Source organism: Heptranchias perlo, chromosome 14 (assembly GCF_035084215.1).
Source record: "Heptranchias perlo isolate sHepPer1 chromosome 14, sHepPer1.hap1, whole genome shotgun sequence".
NCBI lineage: Eukaryota > Metazoa > Chordata > Chondrichthyes > Hexanchiformes > Hexanchidae > Heptranchias > Heptranchias perlo.
This window is the reverse complement of record NC_090338.1, coordinates 71,694,748-71,720,333: the sequence shown is the minus strand read 5'-3', so window position 1 is coordinate 71,720,333 and position 25,586 is coordinate 71,694,748. Positions and strand designations below refer to the sequence as shown.

The window sequence follows — 25,586 nt, the reverse complement described above, 5'->3', positions numbered from 1 at the left end:
CGTGCTGAACCCTGTGTGCTCGATTCTACGATCCACGCTGCCATTTAGTGAAGCTTTGCCCCAGTTGCACAGCCTCGCAAAATGTATCCTAGTATGAAAACTTCACACCCATCATTGCATATTACTGAAAACCCAGTAAGGAAAAACCTAGAGTAGCTGCAAGAAAACTTCTCACATTCATCGTTACTTCCACAGAGGGAATGGTCACAATTTCCTTCATAGTGACTTCTCGATCCTAGTCATACATTAAAGGAAACACATCACTGGCCAGATCAAGAGTACCGTAGGCAGATGCCTGGTCTCGTTGCTGCACTCCTGGACAGGACGATCTAATACATTGATAACTAAGTGTCAACTTGGATCATTTGGTAGCACTCTTGGCTCTGAGTCAGAAGGTTGTGGGTTCAAACTCCATCCCCAGCACTTGAATCTATGATCTAGGCTGGCATCTCGGTGCAGTACTGAAGGAGTGTTGCATTGACGGAGGTGGCATCATTCAGATGAGACCATTAAACCGAGGCCTTGTCTGTCCTCTTGGGTGGATGTAAGAGATCGCATAGCACTATTGAAGAAGAGCAGTGGCGTTCCTCCAGTGATCTGGCCAATATTTGTCCCTCAACTAACACCACCAAAAACAGATTATCTGGACCTTGCTGTGTGCAGATTAGCTGCCACGTTTGCCCATAAAACAATAGTGTCTGCACTTCAAAAGTAACTCATTGGCTGTAAAGTGTTTTGGGATGTAAAGGAGCTATTTAATTGCAAGTTCTTTCTTTGCCAGTGATCACTACCTCCTACAGTTTGCAGGCTTTTAAAACCCAAGCTTGGCGTCACCTAACTGCTACTATTCGTCTCGTCTCATTTTCTCTCCTACCCTTAACTCTGTTTGACTTTGGTGCGTGGCACTGTAGGCTTCGGCCCTTTACCTGGGTTTCTCAGTTTTTTTTAAAAGATAGAATTAAGTGCCATGAGATTGAAGGAAATAAAATAATTTGCAGTTTCCCAATTCTACAGTTTCAGGGTTTTAAAAAATATTTCAGCAGTTTTTATAAAACTCCAGACACTTTGATTTCATTGTAAGGAACAACCCTGGTACAGCAAGAATCAGCTACCAACTTTTCATTGCCAGGTAGACGATATAGAGATTAACATTCAAACTGAATTTTAAAGGAGCTGTAAGGTGTCTAGAATTTATCATTTAAAAAAAGAGTATTTGAAAAAATATGAAGTGAATATTTGATTTTGCAGCAGCCTCGAATGATATTCTGAATGCTGCTGCTGCTGATAAAACGAGCTAGGAATCATGCTTACATTTAGCTCCTTACGCCAGCTTCTTAATAACAAAAAAAAAGGTCACAGTCGTCTTGGTATCGGCAGCAAATCCATTTTGAAAAGGTAGGCTACGCTGCTAACCTACCCTTTGGAAGCTGGAAATGTCTGGCTGGCTGAGCCTCCCAGGCCCCACTCCATCTGAAGCCGCAGTCAGTCATCCCTGCTGGGCTCTCAGTGCAGCACAACTGGTAAATGAAACGCACGCCACCTTACCAAATCAGATTCCTAATGGCAACCTCTGGTGGCTCCTGCAATAAAAGATTAATTTGCTTTATCAAGTTTAAACCTTAGTGGGCGATAAATCATGTCAGAAAAAAAATAAAATGGCGAAAGCGTGGTGTTCTTTTTACACAAAAGGGCACTGCAATTGTTTTTTTTTCGTTATCCCCCATCCCTGTGCTCCCCGCCTCCCCAGGCACACACCTCTGACTGTGTTCGTGATGGTACTTGCAATTATGGCCTTTTGTTTGCAAAACAGAAAGTTTGACCAGATTAACTTTAAAAGTTCTAAATTCTGTCAGTTTTTTTTAAAAGACTAATGGATGATTGCTTATGATCAGAAGGAAACTCGGGTATTAAGATTTATATCAAAACTGAGAGTGAATATAAACAGCTGTCATTTGCCATTGATTTATTAAAATACATTTTTTTTCACCATTCACATTTTTATATTTGTGTAAGTGCTGTGTGGATGGCAACTGCCCACAGCACAATTTCATGTGTGGCCATTGGGTAAGGGCAGGACGTGCTCAGCTATGATCACACGTGAAGAATGGTCACTTGGGAGGGCAACAGGTGCCTGTTGACTCCTGTTGAACTGTGCTCTGCAAGATTTAATGCCAAGGAGGGAGGTGAGGGAAGAGGAGAAAATCCTTCAAGTATAAATGACTTATTGGGGCATCAATGCACAGGCGACCACAGAGGACTGGCACAGACCACTGAGCCTGTGATTTCTGACGAGGTACGTCCCTGATGTCAGTCACAGCCTGGTGTTTTCCTGTCGCAAAACAGGGAGAGTTTCAAGTTTCCCTCCACTTGCCTGGCCATGTCTGTGGCTGGAGGATGGTTTAAGGTTGGTGGAGACTCAAAAGAGGGGCAGGAACTGGCAACAGTCTTTTGATGCACCTTTGAGTTATAGAAATGATCGCCACCAATTCTACATTCCCACAAAACGTACATCAATCTGAGCGGGACAGAAATCTCACACTTGGCACAGTGCTTTGTTTCTGTATGGAGGCATCCAAGTTCTGCATGGCACAGACCGATTGTCAAAGATTGGGAAGCGTCTCTGGGTGACTGCAGCTTTTACCAGTGGTTCATTCAGTTTTGGTAACCCTAATGTTGACCAGCGCCCCTCTTGGACTGTGCCGCAGTGCTGCATTAGCTTGTCCTTTGAATTTGGCTTGTGCCAGTAGAGGGCAGCCTCTCCGTACTCTTCCTGGCTATCAACAAGCATTTTGTTCAACGGGCTTCCAGGAAAGTGCCCGTGACTTTGTGTAACGGAGCAAGCGTGATAGTGGATGTGACTCGTGCACTTTAGGGGCCATGCAGAGAGTCGACTAATACAGGACTTGCTAAATGAATGTCCACATCAGAGCTCTTTTCCCAGCAATGCAACTGGATTTCTTCATTACACTTCTGTACAATTATAGTACAGGGCTCTTCTGAATCAGAACTAAAAGCATTGTTTTATAAAAGCGACATATTGCAGCCCGGAATTACTGCCCGCCTGTGATTGCTGCAGGGACTCTGAAAATGGCAAACATTGCCAGCAAAATATAATATTAACGCTAATGATAGTTGCAAATGTTTCTTGTGACGAGTTGCCATTGAAACTTAGCAGGGTGTGCTGGCAGAGCCTGTGCAATCTGTACAAACTGCATTTGCTGTTCAGGAGAAGAGGATGCTTTCTTAAGGGCATCTTTTCATGGTCACCAAGGGATTTCAAAACACAATAACGTCCAGAATCTTTGTCGGACGTGAGCAGTATTAAACTGTGGGTTTTAATTTTAGTCAAGTAATGAGATTTGTACCTATGTGGCATCACAGCACTGGAAGAGTTATAGAAAATGTTGAGATCTTTTGAATTTCAAAGATTGTTATTTTCTAAAACTGAAATACACTTTATGTAGGGTGTACTCAGGATTATGACTTGTGTTTGCCTGATTCATTGTTCTGTGACCGTGCTTGAATTTGTTCATGAAGGATACTGAAAACTAATTAAACCTGCACAGAATTAGTTGGAGAGGTGGAGAGAGCAAACTGGCCATTGCAGTGGGTTAGACATCGGAACATAGGAGCAGGAGTAGGCCATTCAGCCCCTTAAGCCTGTTCTGCCATTCAGTGAGATCATGGCTGATCTGTATCCTAACTCCATTTACCCGCCTTAGCTCCATATCCCTCAATACTCTTGGCAAGCAAAAATCTATCGATCTCAGATTTAAATTATTAATTACCACTATTTGCTTGAAGAACTGTTTCCTAACTTCTCTCCTGAATGGCCTGGCTCTGGTTTTAAGGTTATGCCCCCTTGTCCTCGACTCCCCCACCAGCGGGAAAATATTTCTCTCTATCTACCCTATCAATTCCTTTCAAAATCTAAAACCTCAAGACCTGGGTTCAAATCCAGCCCAGACTAATGGGATGATGATCTCCTCTGGTGGCTGTGAGGGCCTTTTGTGAAATGGGTCTGGGGAGGCTCAATCCAGTGAGCATGGGCCCACAGCTCAAAACCGTCCCAGATTCTGCATTAATTGGCAGTTTCACTCAGAGAGCTGAAGGGATGCCTGGGGTGGGAAATAGAAAACGTGCCTTTCTGAGGATGGGGGCCAACGGGCATTATTGGGACAGAGCTGCACTCTGCATTGATTTATGCTAGACCTGGCTTAGGAGAGCTTGGTGCTGCCACTGAAATGGAAAGTGTTCCATTTTGCAGCACCAACATCCCTCACCTTGGCTTGAAAAAAAGTGGAAAAGAGATGTTCAAATGCTTTGTACTGTTTTAATGCCTTTCTTTAAGTTCAGTGGTAGAAATCACAAAGAGCTTCTGCCATCCAAGACCACAGCCACCCCACCCCGACACACGGGGGAATTTTAACCCCTCCCTCCAACAAGACGGGTGGGGGAGGGGGGTTAAATGGGCAAATATGTGAAACCCTCTACGAATACTCCTACTTCCGCTTTCACTGCGGCGGGTTTGGAGGCGTCCGAGAAACCCGCTCTGGAGGGCGGGTCCTTGATTATGATGAGGCTCCGTTCCTCAGATTTTGGCAGCCGTTTAAATTTACTGCTGGCCGGTCAGGTTTCCCAGGGCTCAGGACACCCGGCGGCTAAAGGGAGGCGGGAGATGCCGACTGCAGCAGGTAAGTGCTTTTAGAGCACTGCTTGTAGGCCAGGAGGAGCAGGAGTACTTCCACCCCCCCCCCCCCCCCCCCCGGCCCCTCAAGCAAACTTCCTGCTGTGAGCTGCCTCCCTCCCCGCGATCTGCTGACCTCCCCAGGGGTCCCTGGCTGCCGCCTTCTACCGCTGGCTTTCCCACCCGGCAGCTGGCCAGCCTCTCAATCTGGCTGGCTGCCGGGCGGAAAACGGAGTAAAAATATGCTAATGAGGCCCTGCCGTTAAATTTGGCAGGAACTCCAGGTTTCCTGGCCGCGCACACACGCCCCTGCTCTCTCCCCTCCTCCCCGCAAATATCAGGGCCACTGTGTCAAGCTCAGCATTGTTTCATTTAAGATTGTCACCGGATCAGTGTGAAGTGGGAGGTTACTGCATTAAATACAGGTGGACATAAAAGATCCCATGGCACCATTTGAAGAAGGACAGGTGAGTTCTCCCGGTCACTATTTATCCAACATCTAAAAACTGATGATTTGATCATTTATTTCATTACTGTTTGTGGGATCTGGCTGTGCACAAACTAACTGCTGCATTTCCTATGACTACACTTCATAAAGTACTTCATTGGCTGAGGTCGTTAAAGATGCTATATAAATGCAAGTCTTTTCTTTCTTTTAAATAACGTTATTTAATTGAAGCAGAAGGTGATTGTAGAAGGGAGTACTTTCATTCATCCATTTTTCGTCCATCCTATCCAAGTATGTTTTTCAAGAAAGGTGCCTAGGGCAGCATGCTGGGCACTACAATTGGCCTCAAGACTTGGAGCTAGGGAGGGGGAAGGATGAGCAATGGTTCCTACTTGCTAGAAAATTATCCCTGCTGGGAAATAGGCACCTATGGATGGTGGGTAAGGGTGGCATTGAGCTCAGCTCTCCAGTCTGACATTTGCTATCGATGTTCAACCATGAACAGTGCCCACTGGGAAGGGTCATCCAGTCCCAGTCCAGTCTTTAGAGGGCTGCTGGCACCCATGGAGCTCGGCTGTAGCACAGATCAGCACCTCCAGGAGAGATTTGGAAAATTGGAAAGATAAGCTCAGCGAAGTTCTGTCCCAAGAGGAGATGTGTTTATTTGCTATCACTTTTGGAGGCCTGCTATTTCAATCACCAGATGGTGAGCGCTCAGCTTGTTTCACCTGCAGTACCAGTCCGTGAGCGGTGCTACAGAAAGTGACGTGGACCAACGTCTGGTTTGTTTTGTGAACGACAAACAAGAGAGGCCCGTGCTGGGTCTGTCCGTGTTACTGCATGACTACTGCTATGTCCATCCTTGCCTGGAGCCTGGTAGGCATGATAACCCAGAACCACTTCCTCCTCTTGTTGCTTCCCACAGCAGTGGGTGTGGCTGATGTCGTCAGATCCACATCTTGCCGAGATCAGAAACTCAGAATCCCGCAAAGGATGTCAAGTCGACTCAAATTTTTCTAAAGATGGAAGAGAGTTACGCTAAAGATTATTTTCTTTACATATTTCCTTTCTTAAATAGAAATCAAACACCCTGAAGTGAGGAGAGTAAAGCTTTTCAGACAGTGGTGGAAGCAGAGTCCATTAATAGCTTTTTAATGGAAGTGGGAAAAAAACACTAAAAAAGCAGGGGAACGGGAATAACTGGATAGCTGTTTCAGAGAGACAGCACAGGTGCAATGGGCCAAATAGCCTCTTTCTATGCTGTAAAATTCTGTGATTCTGTGAAATATAGAGGATCAATTTGTACAGAGCAGCCAATTAGATAACTTCTTTCCTGATTGCAGATCTCTCCCAGCACTATTCACAGAGCAGATCTCTCCCAGCACTATTCACAGAGCAGATCTCTCCATGCACTATTCACAGAGCAGATCTCTCCATGCACTATTCACAGAGCAGATCTCTCCATGCACTATTCACAGAGCAGATCTCTCCCTGCACTATTCACAGAGCAGATCTCTCCATGCACTATTCACAGAGCAGATCTCTCCATGCACTATTCACAGAGCAGATCTCTCCCAGCACGATACACAGAGCAGATCTCTCCATGCACTATTCACAGAGCAGATCTCTCCATGCACTATACACAGAGCAGATCTCTCCATGCACTATACACAGAGCAGATCTCTCCCAGCACGATACACAGAGCAGATCTCTCCATACACTATACACAGAGCAGATCTCTCCCAGCACGATTCACAGAGCAGATCTCCCCCTGCACTATACACAGAGCAGATCTCCCCCTGCACTATTCACAGAGCAGATCTCCCCCTGCACTATACACAGAGCAGATCTCCCCCTGCACTATACACAGAGCAGATCTCCCCCTGCACTATACACAGAGCAGATCTCCCCCTGCACTATTCACAGAGCAGATCTCCACCTGCACTATACACAGAGCAGATCTCTCCCTGCACTATACACAGAGCAGATCTCTCCCACCACTATTCACAGAGCAGATCTCTCCCTGCACTATTCACAGAACAGATCTCTCCCAGCACTATTCACAGAGCAGATCTCTCCCTGCACTATTCACAGAGCAGATCTCTCCCTGCACTATACACAGAGCAGATCTCCCCCTGCACTATACACAGAGCAGATCTCCCCCTGCACTATTCACAGAGCAGATCTCCCCCTGCACTATACACAGAGCAGATCTCCCCCTGCACTATACACAGAGCAGATCTCCCCCTGCACTATTCACAGAGCAGATCTCTCCCTGCACTATACACAGAGCAGATCTCTCCCACCACTATTCACAGAGCAGATCTCTCCCTGCACTATTCACAGAACAGATCTCTCCCAGCACTATTCACAGAGCAGATCTCTCCCTGCACTATACACAGAGCAGATCTCTCCCTGCACTATTCACAGAGCAGGTCTCTCCCTGCACTATTCACAGAGCAGGTCTCTCCTTGCACTATACACAGAGCAGATCTCTCCCAGCACTATTCACAGAGCAGATCTCTCCCTGCACTATTCACAGAGCAGATCTCTCCCTGCACTGTACACAGAGCAGATCTCTCCCAGCACTATTCACAGAGCAGATCTCTCCCTGCACTGTACGCAGAGCAGATCTCTCCCTGCACTGTACGCAGAGCAGATCTCTCCCTGCACTGTACGCAGAGCAGATCTCTCCCTGCACTGTACGCAGAGCAGATCTCTCCCTGCACTGTACGCAGAGCAGATCTCTCCCTGCACTGTACGCAGAGCAGATCTCTCCCTGCACTGTACGCAGAGCAGATCTCTCCCTGCACTATACACAGAGCAGATCTCTCCCTGCACTATTCAGAGCAGATCTCTCCCTGCACTTTACGCAGAGCAGATCTCTCCCTGCACTGTACGCAGAGCAGATCTCTCCTTGCACTGTACACAAAGCAGATCTCTCCCTGCACTGTTCACAGAGCAGATCTCTCCCTGCACTGTTCACAGAGCAGATCTCTCCCTGCACTATACACAGAGCAGATCTCCCCCTGCACTATTCACAGAGCAGATCTCTCCCTGTACCATTCACAGAGCAGATCTCTCCCTGCACTGTTCACAGAGCAGATCTCTCCCTGCACTGTACGCAGAGCAGATCTCTCCCTGCACTGTACACAGAGCAGATCTCTCCCTGCACTGTTCACAGAGCAGATCTCTCCCTGCACTATTCACAGAGCAGATCTCTCCCAGCACTGTTCACAGAGCAGATCTCTCCCTGCACTGTTCACAGAGCAGATCTCTCCCTGCACTAAACACAGATGGGCGGAACAGTGGCAAATGGAATTTAACCCGGAAAAGTGCGAGGTGATGCACTTTGGAGGGACTAACAAGGCAAGGGAATACACAATGAATGGGAGGACCCTAGGCAAGACAGAGGGTCAGAGTGATCTTGGTGTGCAAGTTCACAGATCCCTGAAGGCGGCGGAACAGGTAGATAAGGTGGTAAAGAAGGCATATGGGATACTTGCCTTTATTAGCCGAGGCGTAGAATATAAGAGCAAGGAGGTTATGATGGAGCTGTATAAAACACTGGTTAGGCCACAGCTGGAGTACTGTGTGCAGTTCTGGTCGCCACACTACAGGAAGGATGTGATCGCTTTGGAGAGGGTGCAGAGGAGATTCACCAGGATGTTACCAGGGCTGGAGCGCTTCAGCTATGAAGAGAGACTGGGAAGATTGGGTTTGTTTTCCTTGGAGCAGAGGAGGCTGAGGGGGGACATGATTGAGGTGTACAAAATTATGAGGGGCACAGATAGGATGGATACTAAGGAGCTTTTTCCCTTCGTTGAGGGTTCTATAACAAGGGGACATAGATTCAAGGTAAAAGGCGGGAGGTTTAGAGGGGATTTGAGAAAGAACTTTTTCACCCAGAGGGTGGTTGGAGTCTGGAACTCACTGCCTGAAAGGGTTGTGGAGGCAGGAACCCTCACAACATTCATGAAGCATTTGGATGAGCACTTGAAATGCCATAGCATACAAGGCTACGGACCAAATGCTGGAATATGGGATTAGAGTAGACAGGGCTGATGGCCGGCGCGGACACGATGGGCCGAAGGGCCTCTATCCGTGCTGTATGACTCTATGACTCTATAAGATATCTTAAGATGCCGTCTTATGGCGTCCAAACTTTTTGTCTTTGTAGGCTACGTAGCTGAACACCATGGGTGCTCTTGGGTTGCATATAAAGTTTAAATCCGCATATAAAGTTTAAATCCGCATATAAAGTTATATATAGCAAATAAAGTTTAAATCCACATTCCCATTAATTTGCAGACATCTCAAGTTGCTGAAATGAACAGATCTAGGTGTGCTGATTTAGGATTTATCCACAATAAGGCAACAGCATGAAGATCAGCCCTTTCCAAACCGGCAGGCCCAGTAAATTCAAAAAGAACAAACTAGCAAAAAAGAAATGTGCTCACAAATAGACTGAGTTTCCTGGGCTTCGATGGCTGGATTGCCAGGGCCACGAGGCTGCAGGTCGGACACCTCTACCTTAAGAGATAGTAGAGAGCGCAGAAATGTTTCTGTGGAGCACTGTGTTCTGGATAAGACTGTTGATTTTTACTCATTTTCAGTGACTTATATGTGCCAAACTCCCTGGGAGTCATTTTAAGTATGGTCGATGGTGTAAAATGGGTGACATTGAATTGGCTGCCCATTACTTCAATGGAAAGGAAAATTGGGCCTGGTGTATAATGAGTGGTTAGTTCAGTATCGCCATTTTTAACCCATTGGCCAAAGTTAAAATTCCCCCCCCCCCCTTTTTTTGTTGAAGTGGCAGGATTGGGAGTGTTGTATGAAAAATCACTGTCGTGACCCTTCTTAAATTACACCTTGTAATCAAAGACAGAACATTTACGTGGGTTGCCTAGGAGCTTACAGCAAGTGGCCAGCGTAATGGCATTCCAAGGGAGGCTAGCATTGAGTGGTAGAACACCGATTTGTGACCAGGTTTCTCCACATGTTAAGCTACTGAACTTGGTCATGCCATCAGGGGAGATTTTGAGCAGGCAGGGAGGTTGGAAGGGGAGGCTGGCAGCGTTGCTGCCCACAATTAAGCTGTACAGGCCAGTGATGTGTGTTCTCACCCGTTAGCGTATACCTACCTCCCCCAGCCATTGGGAAATATCGAGCAGGCAGAAAACCAAACATCAACATTTATATAGCATAATAAATGTTCGAAGGAATTTCACTGGTGGCTGTAAGGAAAACTGATGCAGGGCCAGGAAAAGAAAGTTTAGGAAGGGTGAGTGCATGCTTGGTTAAAGAGATGTGTTTTGAGAAGGTTTTTAATGGAGGTGGAAATGCAGAGAACTTTAGAGAGGGAATTCCAGGGAGTAGGACCCAGTTAGCTGAAGGTTCTGCCACCAATGGTGGGACAAAGGAAGAGTGGATACACAAAAGGCTGACGTCAAGAGGAAGGAATGTTCGAGGGGGATATAGTGCTGGAGGAGAATGCTGAGATAGATTGGGGTGAGGCCATGGAGAGATTTAAAGAAGAGGATGAGGCGTTTAAATTGAATGCACTGTTGAATTGAATTAACCTGATGCTGTGGAGTCTGGCCTGGAGTATAAAGGAAATGGAGGGATTTATTCTACAATATCACAGCTACTGCTCCTTGAACTTGTGTCAAGGTTTTGTTTACAATGATGTGGTTACTGTGCTCAGGTACTGTGATGTAAGTGAAAGGTTAATGGAGATAGTGAGGTGTAGAATCACACAATGCCCGGTACCTTCTGCCGTGAAATGACCTGCAGTGTTACCAGCAGAGATCACAGATGAAGCTGCTTGGTGCATATCAAGTGCTCATTAAAAATCCAGCCCAGTCGTACGTGTGTTTCAGATTATTTTTTAAACTCTTATTTCATAGAACAGTAAATCATTATTTCCTAATAGCTTTATTGGTATATAACTGGGTTAATACTGTACCTTTCAGTCAACTACGAGTGACAATCTGCCTCTGAGGATTTTTCATCTCAGGTTTAGCTGCATCTTGTGCTATATGACACCTGAAATGGATGTAGAACAGCCCCAGTCTTGCCTTTAGTGCGTGCGGGTTCATGGTACATACTGTCCCTAAGTCAGCACTTATTTACAATAAATTGTCGATCCAACCCAGCAATGCCACAGAATAGCTGTTGTTGGAAATGGAAAGATGTCACGTTGGTGCAGTAGGAGTGCTCTTCTGAGGCTACAGTTAAGACACTTTGTTGGGGCAGTGTAAAGGGAGCTATAACCTGCGAGTAACCCATTCTGTACCTAACCTGGGGGTGTTTGATACTGAGACTTGGGTGCCTGATATGGGAAAGCACCGACATCCTCACTTTAATGAGCACAAAATTCACAATACCAAAGTCATACTTTATATAAGTGCTGTAACCTGTACTCAGGGAACAGTGTTGTTTGAAGTGGCAATCTGCAGCTTTCAGAGATACGGCAGGGCCAGTTTCATTGAATGGAACATCAGTATTCCCAGCACTAAACGTAAAATCCGTACCAGCTCCAATTATAATTTCTGCTGTATATAAATACAGTACATTTAGAGACAGCAACTTACTTTAACATGGTTTTAAAAAAATGGAAGGATGTTGGTGCTCAGTGTAAAAGCAAAAACTATCAACATTTACATTCTTTATGTCTCAGAAACGGTTCCCCAGTTGTATTTCTGGTAACTGTTCCACGTTTAAGATGCATGAGGAAAGGACCGGACACAGGAAATTTTAAAAAGTACATTTATGACATGATCTTCAAGAATCCAAAATCAACAGTAACTAATATTTTGAATTGTACTAATTATTGTTATTCTTATGCCTTGGTTGTGCTAACTTGGCCTGTACATATTTAATTTAAAACAGTCTGCTCATGTCCTGTTTCATTGGTGCACCTTAAACATTTTTAATTAAATTGACAAAGGAGCTAATAAAATGATTTGTAACGCTCCTTTTTTAAGTGCCTGTTTCCGGAGAATCGCTGGTGTAATATTGCTACGACAATCCCCTAGTTGCTAATCCAAAACAAAAATGTGTAGCTTTCTCAAAGCTTGACCTCAGTGGTTGTTGGGACCGAGGAGATCGGCCTTCATTATGCAAAAACATACAAGGGTAAATTTCATAAAGTTTGCTTCCACCACAGCACCTCGTACGCTTCCAGTGTCAAGTGGAAAATCACGGGCGTATTACCTTTTTTTTTATTTGTTCATGGGATGTGGGCGTCGCTGGCAAGGCCGGCATTTATTGCCACGCCCTAATTGCCCTTGAGAAGGTGGTGGTGAGCCACCTTCTTGAACCGCTGCAGTCCATGTGGTGAAGGTCCTCCCACAGTGCTGTTGGGTAGGGAGTTCCAGGATTTTGACCCAGCGACGATGAAGGAACAGCGATATATTTCCAAGTCGGGATGGTGTGTGACTTGGAGGGGAACATGCAGGTGGTGTTGTTCCCAGGTACCTGCTGCTCTTGTCCTTCTAGGTGGTAGAGGTCGTGGGTTGGGAGGTGCTGTCGAAGAAGCCTTGGCGAGTTGCTGCCGTGCATCCTGTGGATGGTACACACTGCAGCCACTGTGCGCCGGTGGTGAAGGGAGTGAATGTTTAGGGTGGTGGATGGGGTGCCAATCAACTGGGCTGCTTTGTCCTGGATGGTGTCGAGCTTCTTGAGTGTTGTTGGAGCTGCACTCATCCAGGCAAGTGGAGAGTATTCCATCACACTCCTGACTTGTGCCTTGTAGATGGTGGAAAGGCTTTGGGGAGTCAGGAGGTGAGTCACTCGCCGCAGAATACCCAGCCTCTGACCTGCTCTTGTAGCCACAGTATTTATATGGCTGGTCCAGTTAAGTTTCTGGTCAATAGTGACCCCCAGGATGTTGATGGTGGGGGATTCGGCGATGGTAATGCCGTTGAATGTCAAGGGGAGGTGGTTGGACTCTCTCTTGTTGGAGATGGTCATTGCCTGGCACTTGTCTGGCGCAAATGTTACTTGCCACTTATCAGCCCAAGCCTGGATGTTGTCCAGGTCTTGCTGCATGCGGGCTCGGACTACTTCATTATCTGAGGGGTTGCGAATGGAACTGAACACTGTGCAATCATCTGCGAACATCCCCATTTCTCACCTTATGATGGAGGGAAGGTCATTGATGAAGCAGCTGAAGATGGTTGGGCCTAGGGCACTGCCTTGAGGAACTCCTGCAGCAATGTCCTGGGGCTGAGATGATTGGCCTCCAACAACCACTACCATCTTCCTTTGTGCTAAGTATGACTCTAGCCACTGTAGAGTTTTCCCCCTGATTCCCATTGACTTCAATTTTACTAGGGCTCCTTGGTGCCACACTCGGTCAAATGCTGCCTTGATGTCAAGGGCAGTCACTCTCACCTCACCTCTGGAATTCAGCTCTTTTGTCCATGTTTGGACCAAGGCTGTAATGAGGTCTGGAGCCGAGTGGTCCTGGCGGAACCCAAACTGAGCATCGGCGAGCAGGTTATTGGTGAGTAAGTGCTGCTTGTTAGCACTGTCGACAACACCTTCCATCACTTTGCTGATGTTCGAGAGTAGACTGATGGGGCGGTAATTGGCCGGATTGGATTTGTCCTGCTTTTTGTGGACAGGACATACCTGGGCAATTTTCCACATTGTCGGGTAGATGCCAGTGTTGTAGCTGTACTGGAACAGCTTGGCTAGAGGTGCAGCTATTTCTGGAGCATAAGTCTTCAGCACTACAGCCGGGATGTTGTCGGGGCCCATAGCCTTTGCTGTATCCAGTGCACTCAGCCGTTTCTTGATATCACGTGGAGCGAATCGAATTGGCTGAAGACTGGCTTCTGTGATGGTGGAGATATCGGGAGGAGGCAGAGATGGATCATCCACTCAACACTTATGGGTGAAGATAGTTGCAAATGCTTCAGCCTTGTCTTTTGCACTCACATGCTGGACTTTGCCATCATTGAGGATGAGGATGTTTGCAGAGCCTCCTCCTCCCGTTAGTTGTTTAATTGCCCACCACCATTCACGACTGGACGTGGCAGGACTGCAGAGCTTTGATCTGATCCATTGGTTGTGGAATCGCTTAGCCCTGTCTATAGCATGTTGCTTCCGCTGTTTAGCATGCATGTAGTCCTAAGTTGTAGCTTCACCAGGTTGGCACCTCATTTTTAGGTACGCCTGGTGCTGCTCCTGGCCTGCTCTTCTACACTCCTCATTGAACCAGGGTTGATCCCCTGGCTTGTTGGTAATGGTAGAGTGAGGAATATGCCGGGCCATGAGGTTACAGATTGTGCTGGAATACAATTCTGCTGCTGCTGATGGCGCACAGTGCCTCATGGATGCCCAGTTTTGAGCTGCTAGATCTGTTGGATGGTGTCCTCAGTGTGAAGAGGGGACTTCATCTCCACGAGGACTGTGCGGTGGTCACTCCTACCAATACTGTCATGGACAGATGCATTTGCGACAGGTAGATTGGTGAGGACGAGGTCAAGTAAGTTTTTCCCTCGTGTTGGTTCGCTCACCACCTGCCGCAGGCCCAGTCTAGCAGCTATGTCCTTTAGGACTCGGCCAGCTGGGTCAGTAGTGGTGCTACCAAGCCACTCTTGGTGATGGACATTGAAGTCCCCCACCCAGAGTACATTCTGTGCCCTTGCGACCCTCAGTGCTTCCTCTAAGTGGTGTTCAACATGGAGGAGGACTGATTCATCAGCTGACGGAGGGCGGTAGGTGGTAATCAGCAGGAGGTTTCCTTGCCTGGAATGTTCCGTAAACACTGGCTGAGCACACGGCCCTGCGTTTGTCAGCAGGGAAGGGGTTAATAAAAATCAAAGTGAAATGTTGACCACAGAAATTAGTAGTTGTTGCAACCAGGCACATTTTGCTGTGCTGGGGACACATCTACCGATTGAAACAAGAAACGAAAGGGCACGGTTCCCTTCAAACTGAACATCCTCTCCAGTTGTCAAGACACATCTGGGTCCTGCTGTATAATGGCAGGGAGAAAAAACATGTGGGTGTAACTTTGCCAGTGTTTACATTTTAAAAGTTACGCTTGCACAGACAAAAGTGCTCCCTGAATAAACTGAAATATATTGAGCTTATGTGGGTGGTTATGAAAAGCTGATCTCAAGTAATTAACCCTAAAAGAGGATGCTCATCAGTGCACTGAAAATATAAATTGCATTTAGCAGCTTTTTATTTTCAGTATCTATAGTTTTCCAGTCAAAGATTTTCAAGCATTCATTCTGTACAAGGATAAAGATTTCCCCAAACCCTGCTCGAGACTGATGGTGCTTTTTCGAGTGCTGCTGGAGCAAATGAGTTTGCTTTGAGCAATGCTTCGGTGCACTCTAGCACTGGAGGAGGCAGGTTGGGCTGTAAATATTAGAAGATGTACAATAAATCAACAGATTATCCTAAGGACACAAAGAGAGCAATTTGTGGCTGGGAGCATTTGACAGATAGTTTGAAGAAAGCAGATGATTGCCCGACTCTCGTTTCAGGTCTCCATGCAGCGCCCGGAGGCATTTCAGTGTTATTGTTGTATATTGATGTTACGGTTACCGCTGAGTGGCTAGCAGTGACAGATGTCTATAATTACAGCCAGAGCTGGCAGGATTCAGAAGCTTGGCAATGTAGAACAATTAGCTCCTGCCTGGTGCACCCCAGAGTATTGTTGAAATTGCTGGTGTAACGGAGTGCAATTGGTGGATACAGTGTCTGTTGCCCTCGGGACAATGGAGGAAATACAATACAAGCACCATTGTCACAAGCCATGGTCTAATCATTTCCTAGATTTTCGAATCGGCCCTGGTAAATGGTTCATCCTCTACCCTGTGTTTTAGCTGCAGTTTTTGTTCTGTTACCAGTCTTTTAATCAAGATTGCACATCATATGTGTGAATTACCAAAGCCTCCGAAGTTCAGTCAACTTGTGTGTATTTTGTGGGCTGTGTTTACAGAGGCCGGAGCACAGGACAGATTTAGATGAAATGTACATTGCATCAGCACTGAGTTTACTTGGAAGGAAGGTAATCAAAAATAGGTGTGCATGCAGCATGTGTGTTGGAGTTGCTGGATTGGCCACTGTACAATTGGGAGATATTATGAAAGGGTTTAATTCAGGAAGTATCACCAACTGCCCTAGCATGGCTTGTATATGTTAAATAGAATCTACAGCAGAGAAACACGTCCTCAGATAATGCAGCAAGACCTGGACAACATGGCAAGTAACATGCACGCCAGACAAGTTGCAGGCAATGACCATCTCCAACAATGTGGAGATGCCGGTGATGGACTGGGGTGGACAAATGTAAGGAATCTTACAACACCAGGTTATAGTCCAACAGTTTTATTTGAAAATCACAAGCTTTCGGAGCTTACCTCCTTCGTCAGGTGAGTGAGTGAAGGGTTCTAAGATCTCATAGCATATATTAGCCTGGGAGACGATCACAGCAATCAAAGGTGTCGTTGGTGTTCAGACAGGTTAGCCACGGAAAACATTACATCCCAGTATACTGAATACACAACGGGTCAGATTACAAAGCCAGAGAGAGAAAGAGACCCGAAAGGCAGAGAGAGAGAGAATGTCCAGTTGTATTAGAAACAGATAACTTTTTTTTCCTGCTGGTGTGGTTACGTGTAGCGTGACATGAACCCAAGATCCCGGTTGAGGCCGTCCTCATGGGTGCGGAACTTGGCTATCAATTTCTGCTCAACGATTTTGCGTTGATTTTTCGAGACACACGACAACGCAAAATCGTTGAGCAGAAATTGATAGCCAAGTTCCGCACCCACGAGGACGGCCTCAACTGGGATCTTGGGTTCATGTCACGCTACACGTAACCACACCAGCGGAAAAAAAAGTTATCTGTTTTTAATACAACTGGACATTCTCTCTCTCTCTCTCTGCCTTTCGGGTCTCTTACTCTCTCTGGCTTTGTAATCTGATCCATTGTGTATTCAGTATACTGGGATGTAATGTTTTCCGTGGCTAACCTGTCTGAACACCAACGACACCTTTGATTGCTGTGATCGTCTCCCAGGCTAATATATGTTATGAGATCTTAGAACCCTTCACTCACTCACCTGACGAAGGAGGTAAGCTCCGAAAGCTTGTGATTTTCAAATAAAACTGTTGGACTATAACCTGGTGTTGTAAGATTCCTTACATCTCCAACAAGAGAGAGTCTAACCACCTCCCCTTGACATTCAGTGGCATTACCATCACCAAAGCCCCCACCGTCAACATCCTGGGGGTCACCATTGACCAGAAACTTAACTGGACCAGCCACGTAAATACTGTGGCTACAAGAGCAGATCAGAGGCTGGGTATTCCGTGGCAAGTGACTCACCGCCTGACTCCCCAAAACCTTTCCACCAAATACAAGGCACAAGACAGGAGTGTGATGGAATACTCTCCACTTGCCTGGATGAGTGCAGCTCCAACAACACTCAAGAAGCTTGACACCATCCAGGACAAAGCAGCCCACTTGATTGGCACCCCATCCACCACCCTAAACATTCACTCCCTTCACCACCGGTGCACCGTGGCTGCAGTGTGTACCATCCACAGGATGCACTGTGAGACTCGCCGAGGCTACTTCGACAGCACCTCCCAAACCCGCGACCTCTACCACCTAGAAGGACAAGGGCATCAGGCACATGGGATCAACACCACCTGAATATTCCCCCCCCAAGTCACACACCATCCACACTTGGAAATATATTGCCGTTCCTTCATCGTCGCTGGGTCAAAATCCTGGAACTCCCTACCTAACAGCACCATGGAGAACCTTCACCACACGGACTGCAGCAATTCAAGAAGGCGACTCGCCACGACCTTCTCAAGGGCAAATAGGGATGGGCAATAAATGTTGGCCTTGCCAACGACACCCACATCCCATGAACGAATAAAAAAAAGGCCATTTGGCCCAACCGCTCTATGCCGATGTTTATACTCCACACAAGCCTCCTCCCAATCTCTTTTCACACTGCCCCAAAACCCTCTATTCCCTTCTCCCTCCTCAAGCCTCCCCTTAAATGGCCAATGCTATCTGCTTCAGCCACTCCATGTAGCAGCAAGTTCCACACTCTCACCATTCTCTGTGTGAAGAAATTCCTTCTAAATTTGATCTGTTAGTGACTAGCTTATATTTGCGCCCCCTTGTTCTGGACATACCCACAAGTGGGAAACAGTTTCTCCACATCCACTCTATCAAACCCAATAATTTTAAAAACACAGTGCTCCAAGTGTGGTCTAACCAAGGTTCTATATAAATTTAACATTAGCTCCCTGCTTTTATATTCTATTCCTCCAGAAATGAGCTCCAGAGCTTTGTTTGCACTCTTCATGGCCTTATCCACTTGTGTTGCTACTTTTAGTCATTTATGTATCTGTATTCTCCTCGATCCCATTTAGCTTCTTACCTACCAAGGATCAAGTGGCCTCCTTATTCCTCCCACCAAAATGAACCACCTCACACTTAGCTATATTGAATTTCATTTGCCATTTACCCGCCCACTCTGCGAGCCTGTTTATGTCTTCCTGTATTTTGGTGCAGCCCTCCACATTATTATCTGTACCCCACCCCCCTCAATTTGGTATCATCACGTTAACCCTTCCTCAACAAAGTGTGAGGACCACTGCATGAAGTGAAAGTGCACAGCAATTGAGGCGGGGGGTGAGGAATATTGTTCCCGAAGTTCGACTGACCTTTGTCCGGTGCACTAATTTTGCCTTAGTCGGTGTTTCTGATACTGTCCTCACAGTCTTGCAGGCAACAGGAACCATTGCATGTTGGAGTTACCTTGGTGGGTTAAGAAAGGGAAGTTTTAATGAGTTGAGAGGAGACATAGCATGAAGAACTCAAAAGTCAGCAGAAAAAAGGGACATATGACAGATGTCAGATTGATAACACAAGTGAGAACCAGGCTGAATGTAGAAAGTTCAGAGGGGAAGTGAAAAAGGAAATAAGAGGGGCAAAGAAAGTGTATGAGAATAGACTGGGGGATAACATAAAAGAGAATCCAAAAGTCTTCTACAGGCATGTAAACAGTAAACGGGTAGTAAGAGGAGGGGTGGGACCGATCAGGGACCAAAAAGGAGATCTATTCATGGAGGCAGAGGGCAAGGCTGAGGTACTTAATGAGTACTTTGCATCTGTCTTACCAAGGAAGAAAATGCTGCCAGAGTCTCAGTAAAGGAAGAGGTAGTTGAGATACTGGATGGGCTAATAATTGCTAAGAGGAGGTACCAGAAAGGCTAGCTGTACTTAAAGTAGATAAGTCACTGGGTCCGGATGGAATGCATCCTAGGTTGCTGAGGGAAGTAAGGGTGGAAATTGCGGAGGTACTGGCCATAATCTTCCAAACATCCTTAGAGACGGGAGTGGTGCCAGAAGACTGGAGAATTGCAAATGTTACACCCTTTGTACGGATAAACCCAGCAACTATAGGCCAGTCAGTTTAACCTCAGTGGTGGGGAAACTTTTAGAAACGATAATGCAGGACAGAATTAGCAGTCACTTGGACGAGTGTGGATTGATTAGGGAAAGCCAGCACGAATTTGTTAAAGGCAAATCGTGTTTAACTTAATTCTAAGAATTTTTTGATGAGATAACGGAGAAGGTTGATGAGGGCAATTAGGTTGATGTGGTGTATATGGACTTTAAAAAGGCGTTTGATAAAGTGCCGCATAATAGTTTTGTCATCAAGATTGCGGCCCATGGAATAAAGGGGGCAGTAGCAGCATGGATACAAAATTTGCTAAGTAACAGGAAGCAGAGAGTAGTGGTGAACGGTTGTTTTTCTGACTGGAGGGAGGTGTACAGTGGTGTTCCCCAGGGGTTGGTACTGGGACCACTGCTTTTCTTGATATATGTTAATGACTTGAACTTGGGTGTACAGGGCACAATTTTCAAATTTGCAGATGACACAAAACTTGGAAGTGTAGTGAAGTGAGGAGGATAGTGATAGACTTCAAGAGGATATAGACAGGCTGGTGGAATGGGCGGACACGTGGCAGATGAAATTTAATGCAGAAAAATGTGAAGTGATACATTTTGGTAGGAAGATCGAGGCGATATAAACTAGAGGGCTCAATTCTAAAAGGGGCACAGGAACAGAGAGATCTGGGGGTATATGTGCATAAATCATTGAAAGTGGCAGGGCAGGTTGAGAAAGCGGTTAAATAAGCATACGGAATCCTAGGCTTTATAAATAGAGGCATAGAGTACAAAAGTAAGGAAGTCATGATGAACCTTTATAAAACACCACAACTGGAGTATTGTGTCCAGTTCTGGGCACTGCACTTTAGGAAAGATGTGAAGGCCTTAGAGAGGGCCCAGAAAAGATTTACGAGAATGATTCCAGGGATGAGGGACTTTAGTTGCATGGATAGACTGGACAAGCTGGGGTTGTTCTCCTTGAACAGAGAAGGTTAAGAGGAGATTTGATAGAGGAAATCAAAATCATTAAGGGTCTAGACAGAATAGATAGAGAAAAACTGTTCCCATTGGCGGAAGGGTCAAGAACCAGAGGACATAGGTTTAAGGTGATTGGCAAAAGAACCAAAGGTGACATGAGGAAAAACTTTTTTATACAGCGAGTGGTTAGGATCTGGAATGCACTGCCCGAGGGGATGGTGGAGGCAGATGCAGTCGTGCCTTTCAAAAGGGAACTGGATAAGTACTGGAAAGGAAAAAATTTGCAGGGCTACAGGGATAGGGCAGGGGAGTGGGACTAGCTGGCATGGACTCGATGGGCCGAATGACCTCCTTGCTGTAACCTTTCTATGATTCTATGATTAGCAGTGATTATCAATTATTGAAATGAATCCTGTGGTTGTGTTTGTCACCCCTTTAGCATTTCAGCAGAGTTGAATAATGCTCTCCATCAAAGAGGAATTCACTGCATTTAAACACTTTCTTCACATCAACTGCCAGGGAAATGTTGGCAAGGCTGAAAATTCTAACAGATAGATTTACCTTTGCAAAGTGTAAAGAATGCTGTGTTTCAGCAAGCTTGGCTTTGCAGATACTGAAATAGAACTTTATTAGCGTTTCATACCTGTTTGTGTATAGTAATTCTTTTTCTGGTTGAAGTCCTGTTGTTTAATGCAGAGTTTTTAGACAATTGACCATTCAGTAATGAGATATATTTTCTCAAATGGCCCTGGAAGAGGCATAATGTCGAGGTATGCAGGAATCTTTGGAGGTATTAAGAGTTTTCACAGGCAATTTCTTAAACCTTAAATGAGAGAGAAAGAAATAACTCGAATTTATATAGCACTTATCATGTTTATTAAGACATCCCAAAGCACTTCACATACAATGAATTCTTCTTGAATTGTAGTCACCGTTATTATGTACCCAAATGTGGCAGCTATTTTGCACATACCCCAGAAACATCAATGGGCAGTTAACCTATTTTTTCGGTGGAGTTTGTTGAAGAAGGAATGTTAGCCAGGACACTGGGTGAACTCCTTGAACAGCATAATGGGTCTTCAGGGATCCTTTACATTGGGGTTAGCAGAACGGGCAGATGGGGCTTTGGTTTAACCTCCGACAGTGCAGCACTCTCTCAGTGAGAGTCACACTGGAGTGTCAGCCTAGATAATGTGCTAAAGTGCTGTTGTGGGGCTTGAACCCACAATGTTCTGATTTGGGGGAGAGTTTTGCCAACAGAGCCAAACTGACACATTGCTGATTCAAAAAAACGTGTAAATATTAGAAATTTGAAATAAGAGCTGAAAATACACAACAGGGTCTGTCAGCATCTAAGGGAAAATGCTTCATAGGGAGAGCCTTTGTCAGGCCTGCTCTGAAGCAACATTTCCCTGTCTTTTCCCTCTCAGCTACTGACAACCCTGCTCTTCTTTTCCAGCATTTTCAGCTTGTGTTTTAAACCTGAAATATCACATACACTGTACATAATTTTTTTTGTTTGCTTTGTCAGTCGTTTCCAGCACTGAAACATTACTTCCGCTGTGCTCGTTTTTTTAGACAAGTAACACTTTCTAGAACACATAAATCACTGGCATTGTGTTGTTATGATTGGAGACAGCAAAATAAAATGAAATGACTGCTGTCACTTTAAAAAAAATTGTTTCAGCCTTAAGTCAATTATATAAAGTACTAGGAGTAGGAAATGTTTACAATGAGCGTGACAACGACACAGATTTAAGAATGTGAAATGTGCATTACTATCTAATCAGTGCCTAGTATATTCCAATATATATTTTAATTTATTAGCCAAGCCCAGTACAATGTAGGTAGAATTGTTTCTATTTATTTATATTCACTTAATAGGCAGCTATTGCTACATGGTACTTGTTTAAATGGATTAGATCCGTTTAAAGCTATGCCACATACATATTCATAGGAACAAATGGTTTCACTTCGAGTAAATTAAAAAAATGCCTCACTTAATGCTGAAACAGGAGAAACAAAAGAAGGTTGTTGTCATTGTTAACGAGTGCCTCAATTTACTGTTCAATGGGGCAGATAAATGGATTTAGGAGCTAATAATCATGCCTGTCACTCAAGGCTGGTGTGTGGAATCCCAGCGGTAAAGGAGAGCCCATGGGATGAAAGGGATGACATGGTATTTGATGGGATGATGGGTATCCAGACTAATGGATGATAAAAGGATTGGAAATAGTTACAAGGATAATTGTGGATTAAAAGGTTGCTTCATTGTTGCCTTGTTTTTATTAAAAAAAACTTCTGTTTTGCTTGCTTCTTTACTGTAACAGCATTGTTCCCTAGTAGGCCTTGTATTTTTGAATGGGAAAATTAAGGCTATATATATACATTCGTATATTTGATTTGGCTTCAATAGCCTGCAAATAAACCTGTTTAATTAGAGATCAAGTAAGTGATTTATGATAGAGGTTAACTGTACTTGTTTCTGGAACTAATGACCAGTAATTTCCCTTGTATGTCACCACATCGATTGTCAATGTTTTTTTTTATCATTTCCTGTGTACAAAATTAAAAGATTATGCAGAGATAAAAACAGAAACTGCAGATGCTGGAAATCGGAAATAAAATCCTAAGTGCTGGAAATGTACAGAAGGTCAGTCAGCATCTGAAAGGAGATAAAAACAGCTTCAGATTGAGAGCCTTCATCACTTCACCTCTAATCTAAACCTGCCTTTTCTCAGATGATGATTGACCTACTGTGTAATTCCAGCATTTTCCATTTTTATTGAATGCCTGATTGCACAGACTTGGATAAACTCACTTTTCATGGGTCTTTGGCCTATTAAATATATGAAAAAAGCCCTTTTATTCTCTCCAGCCAAGAATCTGAGAGGGCAGCCTGTTCCTAAGTCTCTCTCCTGCTCTATAATTGGCTACAAGGCAGTAAATGATAGAGGTGGTCTATCTCTGATGGTTTTTTTCCTCTCATTCCGGTTGGATAATTATTGGAAATCATGTTTCAACGATCTGCACTTTGTAAACAGATGTGTTGAAACCAGTACTGACAAATGTCAAACCAAGATTTGAATGTGAAGTCATCCCAATTGAATTTAGGCAAGTAATGTGAGACCACACAGTCCCACAAAGCTTTGGATTTGCATTATGCGTAGTATAACTCAAATCAGTTAAAGCGAACATCTTAAAATTAATTCTTAATCTTGTTAATGATGGCAGAGAGCAAACTGTTCTGTTAGCACTTTGTAAACAGTGAAATTGTCAGCAATATTTGGATGCAGGTGAGCTTTGTATTTTTCCTGGCCAGATTCTTCACTCACACCACTGAACAAAGAGGAACTTTCCAGAAATGTTTTAAATGTGTGTATCACTGCTAAAAGATTTCCCACTGCACATCGAACTGGCATGGCCTAATGTTGATACCAAACGGGAAAAATAAGTTAATAAATTAGTTTCTTCCAATTCTGGCCTGTTGTGCATCCCCGATTTCCTTTGCTCCACCATCAAGGGCCGTGCCTTCAGCTGTTTAGGCCCTTAGCTCCAGAATTCCCTCCCTAAACCTCTCTGCCTCTCCACCTCTCTCTCCTCCTCGCCACCTCTACCCACCCTTGCCAGCCTCAAGTGCTGGGGCAGCTTCCTGGGTTCTTTAAATCACAGGGGATGAAAATTCCAGCCTGAGCTCAAATTCTGTTTGTACACTAGAATAAATCCTGATGTCTGTGCTTCTGACCTGCAAATTTCAGCCTTTCAATTAAAAATCCATAAATCAATTGCAAATTAATTTTTTGCCTGATTTTGGCCTAAGACACTTCATTAATTACCTTTTTTTTCCAACTGTTTCTCCCACCAGGTTTATGTCCGAATATCTGAAGTTTTGAGCCTCACTGATGAGACCCGCGTTCTTGAAGCATTTGTGGCAAAAGTGTAAGTATGTTTCAAAAAAATGCTTTGCCTGCTCAGTGAGGTAAGGTATGGTGGGGGCAACTGTGCTGTTGTTTGGGGAACAGAAAATGAAATCATTTCTGAATTCTTTGGCAATTTAAGTGCAGTGCCAAAAGCCACACTCATTATTGGAGTGCATCAGTACAAAGTGGTTTTGCTTCACAGCTGCACTGCAGTTATAGAGTAAACGCATCCTGAATCTGGTGTCACCAGAACCAGGTGAAGTGAGACTCGATGGAGGAGAAAATCATATTCCACTTAATTTCACAGCCAGTTCAGGTCTTCACACCCAGTTTACACTCAGTGCAAAGTGCTTTTGGCTTCACATCGGTGCTAGAACTGTGAAGTGTGAATGCACCAATAATGTAATCTCACCAATGCTTTCCAGCAGCCAGTATAATAAAGAAAGAACTTGCATTTATATTGTGCCTTCCACGACCTCAGGATGTCTCAAAGCACTTTACAGCCAATGAAGTACTTTTGAAGTATAACCACTGTTGTAATGTAGGGAGCTTGGACTTGCCCAGTATGGATCTATGTATGTCTGCTATTCCGACATTCTTTTGGCAATTTGCTGTCTATACAGCAAGACAAGTTTTCGTAGTAGATACAGCACAAGAGGAGGTCATTCGGCCCATTGTGCCTGTGCCAACTCTTTGAAATAGCTATCCAATTAATCCCATTCCCCTGATCTTTCCCCACAGCCCTGTAAATTTTTCCTTTCAAATATTTATCCAATTCCCTTTTGAAAGTTACTATTGAATCTGCTTCCACCAACCTTTCAGGTAGTGCGTTCCAAATCATTACAACTCGCTGCATCAGCTTTCACAGTCAACTCTTTTTCCTGCAGTACTTTGTTTAATTATGTGCTCTTTCCTGTAAAATAACTTGTTGAGTTTTAAATACATTCTGCAGAAAAGGTTAAGGGAGAACTTCTTTGAGGTATGTAAGGCATTATACAGCATGGGTAATATGAACCCAGAATATTACTTATAGATAAGTCAGGCCAGTAAGATAGAGCATAATTTTAAATTGGTGAACAGTAGACTTACAATAGG

At 44.8% G+C, this 25,586-nt stretch overlaps 1 protein-coding gene across 4 annotated transcripts in view; it reads left to right on the top strand.

Annotated features, from left to right (window-relative positions):
- LOC137332605 (ran-binding protein 17-like) overlaps window positions 1-25,586 on the top strand; it is a 686,121-nt gene that overhangs the window by 357,299 nt on the left and 303,236 nt on the right. For all 4 annotated transcript variants that reach the window (XM_067996561.1, XM_067996562.1, XM_067996559.1 and 1 more), the window contains one exon: window positions 24,437-24,510. In XM_067996561.1, coding sequence (XP_067852662.1) covers window positions 24,437-24,510 — 74 coding nt within the window. The remainder of the gene's footprint in view (window positions 1-24,436; window positions 24,511-25,586) is intronic.